The 21,943-nt window shown below is 38.9% G+C and overlaps 3 protein-coding genes across 6 annotated transcripts in view; all 3 read right to left on the bottom strand.

The window, feature by feature from the left end:
- Positions 1 to 3,686, bottom strand: part of loxl3b (lysyl oxidase-like 3b) — a 31,684-nt gene extending 27,998 nt beyond the window's left edge. For 2 of the 4 annotated variants that reach the window (XM_063499256.1, XM_063499259.1), the window contains exon 1: positions 3,442 to 3,686. The gene's annotated coding sequence lies outside the window, so the exon portion shown is untranslated. The remainder of the gene's footprint in view (positions 1 to 3,441) is intronic. The other 2 variants (XM_063499255.1, XM_063499257.1) reach the window with 2 other exon arrangements.
- A 1,539-nt stretch (positions 3,687 to 5,225) lies between these two features.
- pank2 (pantothenate kinase 2) lies at positions 5,226 to 11,356 on the bottom strand. Its single transcript, XM_063499433.1, has 7 exons — positions 10,969 to 11,356; positions 10,100 to 10,452; positions 9,302 to 9,555; positions 8,328 to 8,504; positions 7,852 to 7,975; positions 7,140 to 7,265; positions 5,226 to 7,044 (listed from the first exon to the last, which is right to left on the bottom strand). Exons 1-7 carry the CDS (start codon positions 11,183 to 11,185, stop codon positions 6,994 to 6,996), a joined length of 1,302 nt encoding a protein of 433 aa, XP_063355503.1. The 5' UTR covers positions 11,186 to 11,356; the 3' UTR covers positions 5,226 to 6,993.
- An 816-nt stretch (positions 11,357 to 12,172) lies between these two features.
- mavs (mitochondrial antiviral signaling protein) lies at positions 12,173 to 20,670 on the bottom strand. The gene is made up of 5 exons (XM_063497968.1): positions 20,564 to 20,670; positions 18,785 to 18,907; positions 18,074 to 18,254; positions 16,266 to 17,005; positions 12,173 to 14,103 (listed from the first exon to the last, which is right to left on the bottom strand). Exons 2-5 carry the CDS (start codon positions 18,905 to 18,907, stop codon positions 13,483 to 13,485), a joined length of 1,665 nt encoding a protein of 554 aa, XP_063354038.1. The 5' UTR covers positions 20,564 to 20,670; the 3' UTR covers positions 12,173 to 13,482.
- Positions 20,671 to 21,943: the final 1,273 nt, after the last annotated feature.

The following is a 21,943-nucleotide window of genomic DNA, read 5'->3' as shown; positions in this document are numbered from 1 at the left end:
AGAATGATGCTGTTATAATATGTGCATATAGGTTGAGCATGGCTTTACTTGGAATGGATGCTATTTAGGTGAAAGGATTTGTTTATATTATATGTCCTTTAGCATTAATGATGTCTTCACAGATGCACAAGTTATCCACGCCTTGAGAGGTAATGAACTGTTAAAGGTTCATGGATGCTGGCTTTTGAAATATGAGGTGCTAACAAGCCAGATGCTCTTCAGCACCAGAGGATGTGGTATCAACTATTTACAGATTTTCATTTTCTTATCATAGAGCAGACATGAGAGCTGAGAATCTGGGTTATTCAACTGTGACTTTTCCCCATGTCAGTTGTATACAGGAAGCCCTAAATTCTCTGTAATTTCAAGCTAAGAACTATTTTTGTTCGGAACCATTTTCCCATCCTGACTATGACTTTGGAGAACTCAGGATCTCTGGAATGCTTTTCCCCCTCTACCCAATCATTTTACTGGCCTGATTCTAATCAACTTCATTGTTAGCGTATTAGTTTCTTTAGTTAGCATCACACAGTTTCACATAGTTTCAACATAGGATACATTTTTGAACTACTTTTTGCATTTTGCATTAAATGATTTGCTTCACTGTATTTTGTTCCCCGTTTTTTCAGGTTTCTTTTGTAGATTATTATAGAGTAAAGGTTGTAAACAAGGTAAGTTTTGCTAAAATATGTGGCAGACCAACACTAACATTTTAACTCTGTTGTAAACATCCATCAGAGTTTACAGACAGCTTCCTGTTTTTAGACATACACATAATTTTTGTGTGTAAAGACCTATTATTATCACCATTTCAAATGTGCTAACTTTTGTCAGTAGTTTAAACCATTTACAACCCACTGTGTGTCTTTGCCTTTACTTTACTATTGCAAAAATCACCATGTTTTCAGATCTCAGGCAGTACTTTGGTCAGTATAGAGTTATCATAATTGACAGATGTGAGACCCAAAAAAATAATGACCTCCAGGTTACGTGACATAGAATCATCCCATATGGAAGCAAGGATACAGAACAATGCAAAGGTATTAGGTCACCCTTAATTTCTTTATGTCTTTGAAGGAAAATGAGAACTAGGTGCTGGGACTTATTAAAAGCTGTGTAAAAATAAATACAAACATAATATATAAGGCAAACAAAGACTTTGTACAATTATAACAAGCTTGAAAAGCAATATTTGACTGTCTACAACATAGCCTGAACTCTCTTAGACAAGCTTTCTTTAAGTAGTCTTCAGGAATAGTTTTCCGGGCTTCTCAAAGGCCATTCAAAGCACTTTGGATGTTGGCTGCCTTTTGTTGTGTTCCCTGTCAAAGATGATCCCATACTGCTTCAATAACGCTGAGGTCTACAACCTGGGGAGGCCAATCTTTTTCTATTCAGGTATGTTTTAGTGGGCTGACAGTGTGTTTGGGATCATTGTCATGGAGATAAATTAAGCAGTTGCCAATCAGATGCTTTCCAGATTTTACCACATGGAAGATCAGATCTGATGATGTTTTTCTGTTTATAATTCCATCAGTTTTGATGAGACCTCCAACTCCACTGGTTGAATTCCAGCCCCAAACCATGACAGAGCCACCACTGTGTTTTACAGATGGCTGTAAAACACTGTTGTACCTTTTTCCTGATCACCTCTGTACATATTGACAATGGTTTGAACCAAAAATTTCCAACTTGGATTCCTGACTTCATATTACCTGCTTTCACTGATTTGTCACTGATTTTCAGTGTGGTTTTCGTATAATTTGGTATACCTTAACCTTTTCTGTTATTGATTAAGGATGCAAAACGTAGATACTGGTCATCTACTTTAGATAGCTTTATTTTAGGCCACTTTTGCGTTTGTCCTCCACTTGTTCAGTTTCCTCAATTTTTTAAAGAACACACTGCACACCATGCCACGTTTTCAGCCAACAGCTATTTGGGAAGTACCTAGACTGTGCAAAGATACTATTTTATGCCGGCCAAACTGTGTTATCTTTGAGAAATAAACAAATTATGTGTTTTTGCAACAGCAAGAAAATATCTAAAGATACCATTTAAAACCAGTTATTTCGTAAAATGTCTGTCATGTATAGACACAAAATAGATTCATCCATTGAGCTAGGTGGAAGACCTCCAGAAAGCCTGAAGAACTAGTGGAGTACAAACAATAACTAGTTATTTTCTGGTTTCTGTAGCCTTAATTAAAAAAGAACCTCCATACAAAGTCTGAATCTGATGTTTCTGATCCAATCACCCATTTTCTCATCCTACTGTTTCTATTTCTATCATCAAAGCAGCCACTCTCCATACCAATGTGCTCATGGATCATGTCTTGTGAAAGGCTCAAATCAACCGGGCAGCAGTTCACCAAATCAGCACAGCTCTGACTCACCCACATACACAACACTCTTGGCCATTATAAAGTCTTACCCTGCACAACATCATGCCCACATTCCCACCAAAAGCCACACATATCTCATTCTTAATCTCTAAATACTTGCAGAAATCTGTACTGTGCTGTACTTTCACAGACTGAAAATAAACTGGCAGTTTGGGCTGTGTGGGCTAAAAAAAGTTTTCCCTGCCTTTTTGTAACATGCTATTGACTTTTGGGGTACTTTGTGAAACTTTATACTAAGAATAGTCCACATGAGCCACAAGGAGTTGGATGGATGGAGGACAAAACTGACCTATAAGCCTGTTTCAATAAAGCAGCACAACATGGAAATCTGTGGTGGCTAAACATTTCCTGGACATTTTGACACAGTGCAGTTTAAGTCTGTTGGCTTTCTGGTTCATCTAAATGCTAAGAAGGGAGTTAGACTATTTAATCTGGATGATTAACTGGCTGTTAAAGCCTTATGAGCACAAATCAATTTATCAATATCTTAATATAAAAAGGATTTACAGTATTTATTTATTTTTTACAAAGACAGAAGATAAGTACCAACATAATAGAATTCCCACACACTGCCATCCAAAGCATCACTCTAATTAATAACTTCCGACTTTATACTGATCTATGAATAAATAAAGTTGCAACTTATTAACCAAATATGAAGGGTTTCTTACTAGAAATTATTCCAGCTTTAAAAAAAAAAAAAAAAAATCTCAGTAAATGGTTCTTCAAATCCAGATCCACATCAGCACCTCACACCACGCAAGAAGTTTCTTGTGAATGGACAGACGGATTTTTCCAAAGTCACTGTTTGTCTTTCCTGTCGCAACATTCCTCACATGTTTGATTCTGCATCCCAAAAAACTGCTCAGAGAAACAGCCTGTTTTACCACTCTGCGTACTGGGAGACCATACGGCGCAGACGGTAAGGCAGCTTCACAGCTTTCAGATAATACAGTATAGTTTTGGTTTTAAATCCAGACTATGACTTGTATAAAAAATTGCATCAAATAATCTGACTAATCATGAAGCAGTCTTACCTTATATTGCCACGGTGTAAAGGTTACAGAGGGTCTAATGGAGAGAGGGAGATGTGTCCTGAAGTTTATTAACTGAACCCAGAGGAAGAATAAAATCCCAGTTCTTGTGCTAAATCGTCCCCTCCATCAGACACAGGTTTCATTTGTAGGGCAGTGGTCCACCTTCGGCCAATGACTTCTTCAAACGTTGTTGTCCGTAAATTGGCAGCTGCCCTCACCCGAGGAGGAGGAGGAGGGTACGGAACTGAAGGGGGCTGGATTTTTTAATTTTTTTTTCCCTGGAAAGACACAGACTCTTTCATGGATGGTTCTGTAACAGACTGTCTTGCCTTTCGTAACTTCCCCCAAAAAGAGGAAAAAAATCACTTCGCCAATTTCACTCAGAGCCTACGTGTCTGTTAAAGCGCACAACGTGTCAGCGGCAGATTTACAACCGGGGTTAAAAATGTGCGACCACATCGACAGTTCCAGCTGTAATGCCTCTGCTAATGGTTTTTGCAATCCACTTGATGTTACCAGTAGTGCTGGCCAAGTATTGGTAGATTAAATCCTCCGATTATATCTCGAAAAGAAAAAGAAACTGGCCAAACTGCATAGACTGTCTGTGCCAAATGGAATAAAGATACACTTTAAGATTTTATATCAATCAACATTAGACAGACATTTCTGTCAAACTAAAGGAGGCGGAGGCGTTTTGGTAAGTTTAAACCAGCAAAGTCAAAAAATAAATAAATAAATAAAAGCGGGAATTATGCATTAAATATTTTCAGTGGTAAATCACTAAAATATTGGTGTTTTGCGGTATTGGAAATTTTGGTATCGATCCCCAGCATTGCTGATACCAACACCGATACTTTTAACCTTTTAAAAACAGCTTATGTAGGGGAGATAGTGAGGCATGATTTATAAGATGAATAATCATCAATTTGCACATTTTGGACACATTTTAATGACCACAAAATTATCACTGTGATTCTTACTATTTTTACATGGCTTTCAGCTTTTCATGTATTTTGAACCTGGCATTTTTGGAGACCTGGAATGTTGGTTAAATGTGCTATAAGATATACATAAAATAGCCGTGACAGTCAAGACAACAAATCTTCAGGCATTTTTCAAAGTGCTTGTTTGAGGTGTATTTTTAGTATCAATCCCATACCAATACCACCACTGTTATTGATACTATCAATATTTTGATCGATCTGCTCAGCTCCATAAAATATGCATTCACTTACCTGAAGCGAAGTTGTTCCTTAGTGCCACGCCAGTGACTCTAAGTTTTCTACACTTATTGTATCCCACTATTTGGCACTTGTCAGGTTAAGTAATAGAAAAACAAAACATCCCACAAACCCAACTTATGCAAAGTCCCAGAAACAGCTAGAAGACCAACTAGCTTATAGAGCAATTAGATGTAGCTTATTGTTAGCTTAGCATGAACAGTAGAAAGCAAAAACCTGGCTATGCCCAAGCATGAAATTTACCCACAACCTCGTTAGTTTTTAAGCTGTGCAATACACTATAGTATAATATACTGCAGTAGAAAAAGTGCTATTTTAAAGAGTGGCTGCTTAGTAGCCAAGCTAATCTGTAACCACATAATTTCCTTTGACATTAATAAAGTAACCTGATTTTCACTATTCTGAAGTGGCTGGTTGAACCTTTTAGCTTAGCTACAGTCTCAGCCATCTCCAAGTAAAAATACATTTTAAAAATGAACTTGTCATTTAAAAATCCCCAAATGATATGTACACGTTTAGTTAGAAACATGAAGAGTTTGCCAAGTTGGTATTTAATAGGGAAATTCAATAAGTAACGCGACATTACTCTATTACAAAAAAGTACAAAGTTTTCTTTGTATAAGCAAAAGGAGGGAGAGCTTGAAAAACAAGTTTTAATTTTAAAAATCACATTGCTGAATACTATACTGTATTCGGTACAAAAACATGTGAGGCACTTCATTTAAAATCAGCTTAGTGTATCTACAACTTGCTCATAGATCTCTAATAACTGACACCTGAAAAACCGTGTCTCCAGCTATTTACCAAGTCATCTCTTCACTGCTTAGATTAACTTTATGGACCCATAATCGATGGATGGACTCGTTACTAAACAGAAAACAATAAAACCGGACAGATAATGAAATTCTAACAGTGTTTCAGTTTTCTCAGTTCAATATTGATATAACCTTAATAATGAAAGATTGTCACAGCAAGTAGTAAATTCACTCAATACCTGACAGCTTACTGAATAGGAGAAAACTAAACTGGGATCACAGCGTTTAAACACCTCTGTTGTTGGGAATCAATCAAGTTTCTGCTTTAAAATGCCCGTTTTATTTATGTGGGGAAATACAGGAGAATGATGCCACGAATATTACCTGTACTTCACATGCTCGTTCATCAATATTTGTCTAATCAATTGCTCTGATTTCTCTGTAGGAATAGACTGGTTCAAGAACAGTTGACACCCAGCAGTGCAGATATCCTAATACATAACACAGTTTTTGATTACCAGCACTGAAATCTCAACTGGGAAGAGCATTTTAAGAGTGCTATATTACTCTTCACTGAGGCAGAAATCATATAGAAATGTTATATAATCTATAACAGTAACAGATCTGCTTAAAGTAGTGGCCTGAAATGTATTTTTCTTTTCTGTTAAATATTTTCATTTCAAATCCAACAATGACATTGAAATGTTACATAAGAAAACACACAGAAAAGAAAAAACAAAAACAAACAGTAAATGGTCATAATTATTTGCAGTGTTAAAGCTTATCAAGGCCACCAGGTGGATGGGAGATCCATCAGGTTAATAACAGAAACTCTAAACTCAATCCATTATGAATTCATCATTTATTACATTACAGTTTTAGAGAGCAGTTACTAACTCCTAAGGTAAAGCTGATACTTTCTTTTTCCAAGAATAACCAGCAGTTGTTTCCATTCAAAACTGTAGAAAAGCTCAATTTTTCTAATGCCAGAGAAAGCATTTAAAATACATTGTGTGTGTCTGAAATTAAGTTGGTGATTTTATAGTCATTTTCTAAAATTTAAGCCACATCACACTGACGAATTATACTTTCATTACTTCTTCCATCCACCTGGTCCCACATTGGGTAACATACACAGTTAAAAATGATCGCAAATATTTGGACAAGAACCTGATACCCACTGAGGGGTAAAGAAAGTCAACATGACAGGACTGCCTGCTGAAAAGTACTTTTTAAATGAAGTGTTTCAGGCAACCCCGGTGAATTTCCTTGAGGTGCTGCAGACTAAACGTCGCTCATTTCTGCAGAGTCCTGCACACAATAACTGTCAGCTTTGCTGTGTACAACTTCATGGCAGGAAACCGGTTTATTTCATCTACTGACCAAAATAGCAGATGTGTAGAAAAACCTAGAAGTGAATTTCACCACTTAAACTTTACAAGATTTACCAGCAACTGGTGGGTGGCTGGAATAACATCTCACCCTGGAACTAATTGGTAACAGTCTAAAGTGCTAATGGTCTTTGCAGCAGATTGACAGGTACTTCTTTGGGTGGATTAGGACGGATGCAGAAGCTCTAACAGGGCTCCAACTGCACCAAAGTAACCCTAAAAACAGCAACAAATGGCACAAGGTGGCAGTTAGAAGTTAGAAGATACTATACATGTGGTCTTTGATGGGAGTGAGGGGTAAACTTACTAACCTCATGGCGAAGGAAGAGTGCCTTGAGCTGACCTTTAGACCAGTAGTCCATGGCATAAGCCAACAGCTTCATAGAGAGAGTGTTCACTCTTAGGAAGTTCCCAACAAACAACACAGTCTCGATGTTCTTTACAAAAAAAACAAGAATAGGGATGGAAATTATTAGTGCCTAAACAACTGATGAGAGACACCAGAGTTTTAGAATAACTGATATCACACTAGAAAAACAAGGGAAATAATGTAACTCATAGCTCAAGGAAAGAAGATCCACAATGCAGTTTACCTCCTCTACGCCTTCATAGCCCTGTACAATGCTGCTTGATCAAGACGGCACAAGGCAGCACCGTAAAGAGGCTGAACGCAAAGAGGAAACAGACAGTAGGAACTGCAGGGGGTAGGGGGCAGACTGTTCAACAGAGGAAGACAAAAAAATCTCCTCAAATCTTTTTATAGTTGTGCAACTGGGAACACAAATCCTAATTCCTTGCAGTCTCTGAATGAACAATGAGGTAGATGGTAGCATATATACTCTCTAACAATATTTAACATGTAAGTGTAGCTGATTTGATCATTTAGAGGCTACACAGCATCCTCCATCTAGGTGGCTCACCTGACAGCTTTACATCATATATATCTGCAATCACGGCCATTAGACTCACAGTGCAACAAATGCACACTTAAGGTGTGGCTGTTACATTCTCATCACTACTAACCTCATTCAGAGCACACATTCTGGTGATGGAGCCGATGTTATTGGTGATGGTGACCAGTGTTGCCCTGGCCAGGTCCTCTTTAGAAACAGACTCCCTCTTTTCTTTAGACATCATGTTGCCGAAACTGCCAAAGCAAGGCAAGATTTATGTTTGGAAGGTCGCTCAATTTTAGAAGCTGAGCAATTATAATTCTGCCTTTGATGTACAGCAATACTGAACATCTTATAAACAACACCAAAGCGGACAGAATACGTCAAAGTAAATTAGTTTTTAAGACAGATATAGCTAAACATTGAAAGCTGCAGTGATGGATCTGTAATTTAGAGCTTACTTTTTACTAAGTTTCAATTGTGAGATTCAAAATTAAGTAAACTTAGCACAGTCCTGGTTCCTTGAATCATCTACTTATGCTGGAACATATCACAAACAGGGTCGTGATATAAAGAATGAACAAAGGCAGCAGCTTTAAAACGCACCTTGAGGCCACAGCCCAGCCTGGCAGCCCAAACCTCTCATAGTCCCCTCCATAGATGTCTCGCACCAGCTTGTCCACACGCGTGCTCTCCCCCTGAGAAGCCATTTCTAAGGCTTCCTCAAATGTAGAACAGCCGGTCAGCAGGCAACACAGGCCAAGGAAGGTCCCACCACCAAGACTGTGAACACATGCAAAGTGACATGTAAATCAAGACATCTTAGAGTAAAATAAAGTGTTTAGGTTCTGAAATTACAGGGAAAAGACATGTCTATGCATTAGAGACTGCTCATTCAAATACATGAGTTCTTTCCCAGTACAGAGAACAGAGGGCCATTATGTGGAGAGAGAAACAAGCATTCATGAGTCCCTTTCAAAGCCAGCAGACAGAAAAACCACATGTGAAAACAAACTAGAGGGCAGACTACAAAGGATTTTTTTTCTCCCTCTACCTAAAGAAAAAAAATGACTATAATTGACCATTTTAAATGTACGGACTAAATCCAGAACGAATTAATTATTTTTTTGTCAAGAAAGCAGTTTGTAATGAAAGTGGAAGGTAACGGGAACGTCACACAAAGGCACCGACTCGACTGGACTGCACCTTCCTGAATCACATTAATCTGGTGTCACGTAGTTTACCCTTTGCTAGTGTCACAATGCATTTTCTGTTACCCTGCTCTTCTCTAATTCATCTTCCTCTCTTAGGACCAAGGGCTGAAACAAAAAAAAACGATGAAAGGTAGGAAAACCCAGCCGGTGTCCATGCTAGTCATGGCTTTTTAGACCTCAAAAGTTGCACTTCACCTAACCTGTAATATCCAACCGTAACCCAAGATTATCAAATTACATTTAATATACAAGTTGCCTTTAAGGTTACTAAATGTAGGCAAATGCTATTTTCCACTTCACTCCTACTCACTTCCCAATAGCACAGAACCTGTTAAGCATCTCATCTGCCGTCCAGCTCATCATTACCTGGTCCCAGTGACTCGTTTGTAGTTGTTCTCAGAGTAGACTGCCAGGATACTGACCCCAGACCCTATATTGACCAGCAGCAGGGGATAAGGATTCTCCAGTGTACATGGCTTCTGGACACAGTGGTCTGGGTCTGCAGGATTTTCAAAGTAGTAACACTCTGAGGGACCGCTAGACATCACCGAGTCGAGGTACAGCACCCCCCGAATCAAACAGTCCAGCTCATCCAGCTTGTGAAGCTCCAGGTCAGCCATCTTTGTTTTTCCCCCCGAAAGGAGAGAGGGAAAAAAAAGAAGTGGGAGAAGGAGCAGAGATAACATCAGAAAAGTGATGTGGTCTGGAGAATACAGAAGCAGGAAAGTGGATGATGGGGAGGGGATAGGGACAAAGATCAGTGAGCAGGCATTTTTATTATAATATAATAAAAATATAATAATTTGTCCAATCCAATCAGTTCATTGGAAAGTGAGTATGTGTGTGTACATGTTTGCTCAACTTCCAACACATTTTTGCTTAGATGAAGCCAAAAACAGTGCTACAATTCATGGCTCATCTCATGATCTTTACTGACCCTAGACTGCCAGCCCCACCCAGCAGAAGTAGCATATTCTCGGTCTCACCAATCTCTCCAGTGTTTCCAATGGATATTGTTTGCTCTGTCTCTATGCTCATCTCATTTGCCTGCCCCCCACCCCTCCTGATCGACCAAGGCAAATAGCTGCCTTTTATTCCAATCTATACCCAACGCCCTACAAGATACCCCCCACCCCCCAAAACAGAGCACAACAGCAGACCCACCATACGGAAATCAGACTCAAACTTGTACGCCCCCCCTCCGGTGGCGCACAGGGTGGTGTGAAGGCTGGAGAAGTGCTTATCGCGGCCCATCTGCAGGAAGGCTGGGAGGTCGTGCGTGGGAAAGCGAATAAAGTGCAGGTTGCCCTTCCTGCCACACAGCGTCAGGTCCTGCAGCTCCAGGTGAACGTCCCTGATGCCAGTCTTGCCATAGGCGGTGTTGGAGGTCAGGTAGCGCCGGATGCTCTTCAGATTCTCCACCTCTTCCTGCTCCTCTTCCGCTGTGATGTCTTTGGGCTCAAAGTAAACGAGCTTCACCAGAGTGCCTCCGATGTCCATCCCAAACCAGGGGAATGCTACATTATGTGAGATAACACATGCAAAAATTATGTTCGTTTTTTTAAAATAAAAATATTTTGCACAGTGATGAAAAATACATACATCTACAAATATAAAATATTTATGGTAAAGGGCACATATAAAGCTGAGTTCTCAGCATTCACCCAGATGATGGCAAAGCTGCTTCATCCATAGATGCAACAGTACAGTGTGTACCGCTAACGCCATCTTGTTGCAAAAAGAAAAAAAAAAAGATTCTGGCTATGTACTGCCACTACAGCCCACCAATAATAAATACGTCGCATGCCAAATTAGTCACACATTTGCTATAACCCCAGTACAGTGGAAGGCCAGTGCAAATATACATTTTTTTAATTTATGTGAGCAACTGCAGGGTTTTCTTGCCAAACCTATATTACCAACAGCGACTGTCTTTAATGGGGAACGCCTCTGATTTTTTTTATTGTAGACATACAGCAACCCCCTTTTCCCAGTAAATACACCAAGCCCACGCTGCCAACATTAACACATACGCGGCCTCGTTTTCTTCACAGAGTCGTGTCGATGCCTCGTCGCCGACTGGGAAGTCCGCCGGTCGGATGTGGCCCTTCCTGCGGTAGTGGCACCCTCACTGTTGGGCTCGTTTCTGAAATGAACGGGCATCTCCTTGTCGGACCGCGGCTGCTTCGAGGGCGTTTCGTTTTCGTCAATAATATCATCGTCGTCTCGCTGGTGGCCATTGAACGCCATTGAAATGACTAATTAGCTACATATAGGCTGACTGTTCGGTCAAATGAAACCAAATGATTTATGAGGACAATGAATTTTGAAGCCCAACGAGGTAGCTAATTAGGTAGCTAAGTAGCTAACAGTCCTTTGAAAAGGCTGGGCTACATGTCCTTTTTGTGTTCGCTGTCAAGACAGAGGTGGGCGGGGTTAACGTGTTAGTGAAGGACGCAACGACCAATCAAACGGCGACATTGACAGTCGGGAAAACAGTTTATAAAAAGAGGCTGATGTCACTTTTTTTCTTGATAGTATGAAAAACGTGATGTCTGGGAGTAGAAAATAGGTTAAATATACACAAGTCAGACTTTGTATTGTTATGTTTTCTCTTATTTAAATAGCGCAAATAAAAAATAGGAAAAAATAAACTTGAACTTTGAAAACTAAAGTAAAATATAGACAAATAACCGTAGTTTTAGTATTTAATTATATTATAAAAATAAAATTAAGACCAAAACTAATAAAAAGTAAACTAAAACATTCAAACAACAGACTGAAACAAGCAAACCAACTGAAACTAAGATGAAATAAAAACAGTCAAAATGAAAGGGAAAAAAATTACAAATTACATAACTATCTAATAACTTAGATGCAAATAGCTAAATCAATCTACCTACTTTTCAGTAAATTAATAAACTAAAACATGCATTTTGCATGAAACATGTAATTCAGTATGATCATTTTTTAAACATAAAATCAAACTGTTTAAACCTCCTGTGTTGTATCTTATATTACAGACTCATATACAGATAGACAGAGAAGCATAGTTATGGAGGCATTACTAGTAACACAATTTCATAAAATACAGTAAATATAATGAGACAATCTGAATTTTATTTAATGGCCTATTATGCCTGATTATATGCAACTATTTCCTAAAGGAATTCAGTAGTTACAGTTAAAAATAAAATTTAAAAAAATCCATACATCTTTTCAGAAATTCAAGTTTATTGATGTGAATGATGAAGTGCAAAGCCAAGTCAGTGCATATAAATTTCAGGTGGAACTTTTACATTTTTACAGATTACATAACCACATGAACTGTAATTATGTCATCACCTCTGCAGCTCAAAAAGGCTCTTAAAAAAGGGCCAAAAATATTCTAAATGAAACATTTCCTTAAAATTTCATTATTGACAACACTATGTACAATAAAACCTCTCAACTTACAGAACAAACCTAAACAGGTTTTTATTTAAAGGAGAAAAATCATCTATTGACAACTTAAATGTTGAATCAAACATTTGCACCATATAAGACAACCTTAGGCTTAAATTGTGCCAATTGTTGCAAAAGTAGGTGCCAGTTGCAAAATATAGTTATTGACATTTTTTAACCGTAAAATAACACTGATTAAATTTAAACATGCATTTACAAGCATGGAAGCAGAAGAGGACACGTGCCAAAAGCCATAGACAAACACCCAGGTTATGATACAATGATCACTGCCATGATAAGAAAACACTTACCTGCTGTTAAAAAAAAAAGAAAAAGTGGTGGGTGGTGCCATGGAATAAAAAGTTCCTACCGAGAAGCCTCATAGCGCTAAGGAAGTTCACAGGCAATGACTTTTTTAAAAAAAAAAAATTTATGCAGGGATTAGCTGACTGACTGCTTGATTGCTGAGTGTTTGTTTTTTTATGTTAACAGCACATCAATCTTTCTTAAAATAAGTAATTAGGTATCTATATAGCACATATATATATATAAATATTTACAAATAAATACATTTAAAGCCATATTTCCCCACTATGAGTAGGGGAAAACAAAGAATTTACACTGTGGGGAACTACTGGTACTCCTGCCTCCACAGTCCCCAACAAGCCAAACTCAGGTCCTTGATTCATTAACTCATGCTGGATGACAGCCAACAGTCTTATCTAGCTTGTCAGAGAACATGCAAACAATGATTAATACACACCTTTAAAAAACACACATTTGCATCGCACAAGTGCATAAATAACCTGAGATTGCAACCCAGTTCTATGAAGTGACCCAACTAGAATAGTAAGGGTAGATTTAGTTTTTGTTCCCTATAGTCAACCTCACTCAATAATAAAGACATAAAATGTCAAACTTAAGAACAGAATGGTAATTAATGACGTGATCAAAGGTCTGCAGAGCCAGCTGTAATTACTGTAGGTAATTATTAAACTGCTGCCTCATGCCAAACCATGGCAGTGATTTCATTAAGGCACCTAAAATCCTTTTCAAAAGCCTTAAAGTCTAATCTTCTCTTTCATTCCAGGTATTATATCCCCTTATTTGTTAAACCTCCACGCCATCAGCAATGCACAGGCACCCACTCCTGCAGCGGCCAGAATGTACTTTGCATTAGGTGATTGGCTGAGAGGGGTCCACGGAGCTGAAGTATCTGTTGGCTCTTCTTCTGCTTTGAAGGTGGTGTTTAAACTTCCAGAATCAGCAGCAGCATGAGTGAACAACGGTGGTGCCGAGGAGATTTCTTTGGCCGTTTCACCATTGACGTCTAGGTTAGGGATAGATGGATCACCGGACGCATGTATCACCAGCTCCTGTGTTTCAAAGCTTTGACACGGCGACTCATACTGGTTCTCCTCAGGTTCGTTATGGTTGAGATTAGCGAAGCCGGTCTCCTGGCATGGCAGTGGCGTGACTTTAGTAACTGTGGAGTCGAAAGAGGACACGTCATCCGGTGGAGCTTCACTTATTTCCAGACGCTCACTGTTGCCCGAGTAGGGCTGCGGCTCTGAGCTGGACGCGAGGATAGTAGGACTGGGTTGATTTTGCGGTTGGATGCTGACAAGTTGCCCTGGCTTGCTCAGACAAACATCATCATTAAGAGAGGCCTCCATCACCGGAGTACCAGGCCTGGGGGAGGCTTCAGCTGCAGTTTCAACAATCTGGGGGGAAAATTCATAACAGAGGTCAATTTTATTGCCCTGCAATTTTTCAATGTCCTAACTTTCAGGTATGTGTAAAACCTTATAGGTGCGTTAAAAGCACCTATATGGAGGTCTGGTAATAACACTAATACATACTACTGTCAAAAATGCTAACTTAAGTTTCCATTAAATATAACACATGTCATACAGGAAAACTTTTATACCGGATTTTCTCACTTGTACAAGTTTAATTGTATTCTAGAGTATTTTCCTCTCTGAAATTTTGAATGAAATCATCATTACCAAAAGTTTCTTTACTTTGTCTAAGTTTACAAATAAATGGGTTTTATGAAAAGATGCCTTGTGAAAGACTAGGCTTATAAGACTGCAAGAAAGGAATTGTTTTTGTGTGTGTGCCTTCCAGTTTTTTATGTATACCCTGCAGTAATTTGAGCATGTGGCTTAATGGCACACGTCCAATGGTGTTATGCCCTTCCAGTGACTGTCAGCTGGAGACTTTTACTCGCCAGGAAATACAGTAATGTCACAACAAAGGTCAAACTAGCAAGGCCCTTTAACATATTACACATTTATCAACATACTTTTTAGGGTTCAAGGATATACACAATATATATTTGGATCATAAAAAAAAGTTAATTACTTAAAAAAAGAAGAAAAAAAGGCTACTATCGTACTGTAATACTATTAGCAAAGGTTATTTTTCTATGCATTTGGAAACAATTGTAGCAACCCTTTGCATGTTTTTCTCTGTCCACAGATTACTGTTCTTAGTATAAATAATGTAATGTAACTTTATATTTATAGAAATGAAATTTCTCTTGAAAAGAGAAAAAAATGCCAAGTATACCACTCAAAGAAACCACAGAGGTAAGGCTTCTCATTTTGAACTAAATGCTGCCTAATTTACTAAGGTGGTTTAAGCACCAAGCTAAGTTAAGTGAATAGTAGACAGTAGTGATGGGATTTCCGGCTCTTTTTAGAGAACCGGCTCTTTCGGCTCAGCTCACTAAAAAGAGCCAGCTCTTTCGGCTCCGAACTGGCTCCTCAGGTTGTTTTGTTGCTTTAATTAACTTATTATTAACAATAATATAAAATTGTGCACAAAAGGAATTACTAATGTAAAAAAAAAAAGTGGTTTTATTTATATATGTTTATATATAAATATATGCGGTGGCCCCTAGAGACAAAGCACGTACAAACTCCAAAACACATTTCTAGTGTTAACTGAACTTCCAAAACAGAGCTACCTAGATCACTTAAATTACACAATTGAAAGCATATGTGTATTGTTTGTGTATTTATACACAAGCACTCATATATATTCTAATAATTTAAAAAAAATGTTCATTTACCTGTTACTACCACACACCAAATCCGGTCATTGGTACTTCCTGGCTTGTGTAGCCACTAGGTAACAAAAGCTCAACACTGCGCCTAGCATCCTGGAGCACTTCTGTTGTCTTTTGTACGTTTTTTGGAGTTTTTACATGTTTTGGAGTTTTTACGTGTTTTGGAGTTTTTACGTGCTTTGTCTCTAGGGGCCACCGTAAATATACTTTTATTTATTCACTCCACATAAAATGTAATAAATAAATCATATAATACAAAAACCAACTATTCACATTTCAACTTTTAACTATTTAAATTTTCAGCTTTTTCCTTTTAAACAAATTTAAAGTGAAACAACACAAAACACTGCAAACCACAACACAATTAAATATAAATTAAACTATGAAAACAAAAACCATGCATATTCTCTGTCATATGTTCCTGCATGAATAAACTTTCTGAATTCTTTATCATCCGCAACTGAAAATAGTTGTGGATGATTACTATACCTTTCTCATGGGAAGTTGTTGTCCCTGGCTCTCTTTCTCTCTCTCTCCCTCCCGCTCTGTTCCTGTGCTACTGCGAGTGTAACTACCGCCCCTCCCCCCTCTGCCCAGCGCAAATGGAAAAAAAGTGCGAGAGAGAGGGTGAGAGTAAGAAAAAAAAACAAAAAACCCACAGCTCACAATAAGGAGCCGGCTCGCGTCGTTCACGTCAAAGATCCAGCTCTAAGAGCCATTTCGTTCGCAACCGACACATCACTAGTAGACAGCACTGCTGCAGGAGGTGCCATTATTCAAGTCTTAAAATGATCATATTTTAGTATTCACCTGTGTAGAAGGAGGCCCAGAAATCTCTTCAGGCTGTGAGACAGCATCAGGATTTTTGTTCAATGGAGGAGTGCTGTCCTGGACCGGAGGCTTCTCTGGGGTCCTTGTGTAGAAAGAGGGTCCATCAGTCACATCAGAGTTGATCTGGGCTTCAGGTGGACTCTCTGGCTCCTTGATCTTTTTGGTAATCGTGCTTTCGAGAGGATCTGCTTCATGGTGTTCAGTTGGATGTGGTGGTGGAGGAGTGGTTTCCCTGTTAACAGAAATGGCACCATCTCCGGAGCCCACCTGAGCTCCAGGATCAGCAGCAATATTTTGGATATCTGATTCAGAGTTTTCCTCTGGCTCCTGGCGAAAATTAATATCGCCCTCTGTGGATGTCACCTGAATGTGTGTGGTCTTGGGGGAAGCAGGAGGTGTTGATGGAGGATGTGCCACTTCAATCTGTGTTGACTTTGGAGGCTCAGGGACAGGCTCAGGTGGGGAAACCACTTTGGGACCTGGGTCTGCTGCACTCGGGGGGGTTTGTGGCGGTGTTGGAATTTTCGGAGAGGGTGGGGCCTGGATAGCAGGCTCTGGGGGAGCTGGAGGAGCTGAAGGAGCTGCAGGAGCTACAGCTGGCGGAGCTAGAGCATCCCGACTGTTATCACCACTCTCTGGAATGGGCAGATGACCGGCAGATGGTGCCGGGTGGACGTGTGCTGTGACAACAGACGTTGGAGAGGAGCCGGGGTTGGAATCTAGGGCAAAGGAAACAGTTCTGCTATTTAAATCTCTCATGATATCCTATCAGTAAATCTCTGTGAAATCCTGAAGGACTACCTAAATGTAAAACTGTACAGAAATGAATTTGTCATGAACTCTGTGATGATGCATATACACATATATATACATTTTCATTTTAAAAATGAAAATGTATATATTTATTCTATATGCAACATGCTCTGCGTAGTGTTCTTCAAAAAGGAATCCATTTAAATTGTAACAGTTTTCCAAGCAGTGTTTACAAATGATGAATCCAATATACTTTAGTCTTGGATCTAAATACTCAGAGTAATGTTTGTTGTATAATAATGTATATATAATCACTTTTCTGAGCAACCGTAAACATGTTTGGGTTGAAACATATATGGATTATCTGCACAAGCTGTTTATGTTTTGGAGAAGGTTGAGTTCAAACTGTTATTTCCAGCACGCTGAGTAATCCAACAAACCAGGACATAAAAAAAATAAATAATCTGGTCTAGATTAGCAAAAACACAGGATATATTACAGCATGTCATTACTTATTTGATAAAAACTGTGCCAACAATGGAGAAATTGCTTGTGAAAACATTTTGCAGAAATAACTTATATTATTTTCTGTATGACTATCAGTCTCTCACATCGTTCTTCCACCCTTCTTCACAGCGTCACTTCAGTTTACTGCGGTTTGCAGGCATTCAACTTTTCAGTTTTCTACTTGTCAATAGGTGTTTTCACTGAAGAATGAAGAACTTCAAAAATGGACTAGGAACCGTTCCCATACTGCTGGACAGGAACAGGATCATTGCTGATGTCTTTCCTCTGGGGAACTGAATGCTTCAGATTTAAAAATGGCCTTTATAAACTGCTTTTGTAGAGGTTTTCACACTTGCTACTTAGTAATTCACACATTACTTCTGCTCTATAGCTTAGTTTTTGTTATGTAAATAACGACAAGTGTGATATGTCATGTCAAAAGTGTGTACCAAGACTGTATCCGTTACTGCTTACATAAACTTCAACACTATCATGTACGGTGCTGGGTAAATTATTTGGCAACTTACTGTTAACATCTGTCAGAGTGTTGTATTCTGCTCTGATGTCAGCTGCAATGTTTGTCTGCTCACATGCCTCAAGCGCCTCAATGAACTGCTCGGGCCAGTTTTCTCTTCTTTTCAGGCAGTCCAAAAGAAGCATCATGCCATTATAATGCCCACTTGTCTCAGTTTTTGCCTCAATGACATCCTAAAAATTGTTAAAAAAAATAGATCAAGGGAGAAAACAAACTCAGTTTAATAGAGGAATAGTCAAATCATCAGTAGTTTAGTCTTTAAAATATGCCTTTACCAGTGCTAATGCCCTTTACTGTTTGGTTATCAATAAACAACCAACCAATCAACCAAAAAGCTAATTTAATCAGTGACACTAGTGGGTTTACCAAAACAACAAATGTCATTTTTACAGTGAGAGTTGTGCAAGGATTGGCAAAATAGTTTGAGGCCTTTTTTGGGGTTGCCTAACTAACAAGGCTTGTACTGCTCAATGTGTTTCCATAGGAGCATTAAATAGTCATTAAAGACAGCAAATAATTGGTTGGTTTAAATTAACACTTTCTGATTTAAATAAAGAAATGCAGGCTACTGTATTTAAACACAGTTCACGTGTGGCTATACAACATGGTAATATACAGAAAAGAAGGTATCAGACTGAGTATACTTGGGGTGCATCTAAACAGAACAATAAAATTCTTAGTCTGTGAGCTTTCTGAAACATACCCTGTCGTGAGCAGTCAGGCAAGGCAGATGCATCATTATTTCTCTCGGTTTCACCTTGGAAACGATGATTGCCATATTCCGCCGTATGTATCCATTGTACAGTTTGTCACAGGCGAACGACATCTGGAAAAGTCAAAGGGCAAAAATATTAAAAATGTTTACTTTTGTTATCAACTCTCAGATTCTACAGCTATTTACAGCTGCACACCCAGATAAACACTTTACTACATTTCAAAATGTCAGATAACACCATTTTATATTTTATTTTTTTAGAGTCACTACAAATGATGTGTGAAAGTACCCTAAAAGTGAAACCATGAAACCGGATCTATGTGGGCTACGACTATTGAAAAGCACAATGAGGGGATTCTTTTCCAATGAAAGTGAAAGTGAAAGAGAAAATGCAAGCAAAGGGCAGCAAAGGAGGGAAAGTGCTATTCTTTCATTTAGAAACCTCTTTTTTCCTTTTAGTCTTGACAAAGCCAAAAATCCCCTCCCAAAGGGAATAATACACTCATAATACACTCATAGTATCAAAGTTGCAGCCGCCTGGAGTAGGAAGAAAGAAAGCAGGCCCCGACTAGTCACTGATTAATCATCTCCAGGATCCAGTTTAATACCTGACTTTCCAATGTGCAGTATTAAGCCCCTGTTCTAAAACACAGTTGCATATTTTCAGGGTCAAATGAAGGCCTGGGATCACTTATTTGTGTGTTGAATACACTTTAAGCCCTTTCATTTGTTTTTACCTAAACAGCTAGATTAGCATCTGCTCTGAGGGGGAGTCATTTTCACAGAATATCAGTGTCACTGCTAGCTTTAAAAAATGATATGGGACTCTAAAGTTCTGAATAAATGTGGGACATTAGCAAAAGCAGTCTGCCTGTGACTCAAAACGGAAGTGATGTCAGGGGGAGCAAACAAAGCGCAAAGTCTTCCTGGCTGTCTTAATAGCCCACAGAGGACATGGTTTACCTGACAGGTAGACAAGGCGTTGAACCTTAAGATTAACAGGAAGAAGTTTTGAGAGTGTGCATTATTTCCAAGCTGGCGTCTAAGTATAAAGCGAGGAAAGATTGTAGATTAACAAGACAAGGAAGGACACAAAAAAATGCACCTTGATACAAGGACAGTTTCTGAACAGCTGAGCCGAATGAATGACCTCTAACGTGGCAGGTCATTTCTTGCCAATATCCTTGGCTTTCCAAGTCTCAGGATCAAGTTTCATAGACAGGTCTGCTCCAGTAACATATTACCACCGCAGCTATTTTAGTCCAATAAAAACTCTCAAGACAAAAAGAGGTCACAAGAAAGAAAGAAAGACATTGAGACGTTTGTGGGGCAATAACTGCTCCAACCCGTTTTGGAGGAAAACACCCAAAGAAGGTCAGGAAGGAGGAAATAGGGTGCACACAAACTACACGTACGACCGCGTGTCAGTTACTGTAATATCACGTTAAACTTTTCAAATCTATTTTGGGGGTCAAACAACACGAAGTTTGGAAATAAATGTAAAAAGGCTACACAGCGACATCACACAGAAAAGGACAGACACCTGCCTGTAAATGATCGAAACCTGTCTGAAATAAAAGAGTATGTGCTAACTAAATAGAAATAGCAGTTAACTGCTGCTAACAAGAAATTAGATAGTCACGACACTCTCCAGCTAAAACGAATTGCTAACATTAGAGCTAAAACATTAAGTAAAACATCGATTCTGTTGAGCAGCACAGTTAATTTAGCTTCATAAATCGTAATGTTACATAACGTAGTGCTCACCTTTACTTTTTCGTGCCCCTGCAGTTCGTCACTCCCTTTCTACAGCGATTCCTGCACTCAATAAGAACCTGCGTCCTCCTCGTCTTCTCACACACACATCTGCTCAGCGGTTTCCCCCCACGAGGGCTCCCTCCTGCTCTCCTATTGGAAAACAGCGCCATCAATCAAATATTGGGCCAATAGAAACTGTAATGAAGACGTAATAAAGGCGTGGCTTGCTTATACTTGACCCTAACCCTGACCTTTCTTCTGCTGTGATGGGACGGCAGCCGTATTACATTGGATCTCGATTTCTGGTTTACATCTGTCCCTAATCCCTGATCCTAATCTGTGCACTCACTCACACACACGCTGCTGTTTTAAATAGCATTTTAAAGCTGCTGCTGGATAGGGTCCAGCTATGTTTATTTTATATCACTTATAGTGACTATAACAACAACGCTCGAATTTTGCAGGATTGCCATATGCAATACGTATGAGCAACAAATTAAAAATACTGGGAAAAAAATGGCAGCAAATAAAGTATTTGACTAAATATACTTTAATATTTTCATGCTTAATCATAAGGAAATAATCCTGGTCACCAAAGTTACACTTTTATCCAGTACTAGAGGACAATAATACTCCTGTGGCTGTTTTAAGAATCACTGTGATTTGTACAGGGGTGAGGGTAAACACTCTTCAAACTACAGTACTGTGCAACAGTTTTGAGCCATATCTCATTTCTTTATATTTTGCTTCTAATGATACACTATCTTTTAAGGTGGTCCCCAGCAATAGTTCTCCAGGCTTCCTGAAGGTCTTTCAAGGTTTTTCTTTGGATATTGGCTGTATTTTAATTCATTTTTGGTCGAGTCCTTGTTTCTAATGATTTTCAGAGAAAATTTTTCTTTTTAATTTTTTTGTTTGTTAAGTCACCTAACACTGAGTGAATCATCCAAGCATAAAAAAGGCATCTTACTCAAGGGAAGAGCCAATGATATGTCTATGCACTGCAGACATTCTAGCAAGAACCACTTTTGAATGACATCTTTAGGCTCTTTTTTACAAGCTGTTGGTCACAAAAACACATCATTTGTTCTCATTTCTTGAATTGACAACAATGTGATTCCAAAGACAACACAGTGTGGCAGGTATAACACAGTATTTTTGTACCAACAGTGTGATTCCCAATGAGCTATTGGTTGAAAACTTTGCATATCTCAGTAGAGTGCAGTATTTTCTCAAACAAATTGAGGAAACTGGACAAATGGAGGACAAAAGATGTGGCACGCCTAAAAAAGTGAGCTACAGGAAAATAAACATTATCTGAAAGACCTGATACAGGACCTGAGAGATGAATCTGGGCCTTTGGCTGAACCTTCTGCTGTTCGAATACAT

The sequence above is a fragment of the Pelmatolapia mariae genome, linkage group LG16_19 (genome assembly GCF_036321145.2).
Source record: "Pelmatolapia mariae isolate MD_Pm_ZW linkage group LG16_19, Pm_UMD_F_2, whole genome shotgun sequence".
Taxonomy (NCBI): Eukaryota; Metazoa; Chordata; class Actinopteri; order Cichliformes; family Cichlidae; genus Pelmatolapia; species Pelmatolapia mariae.
This window is presented reverse-complemented; position numbering and strand designations above follow the sequence as displayed.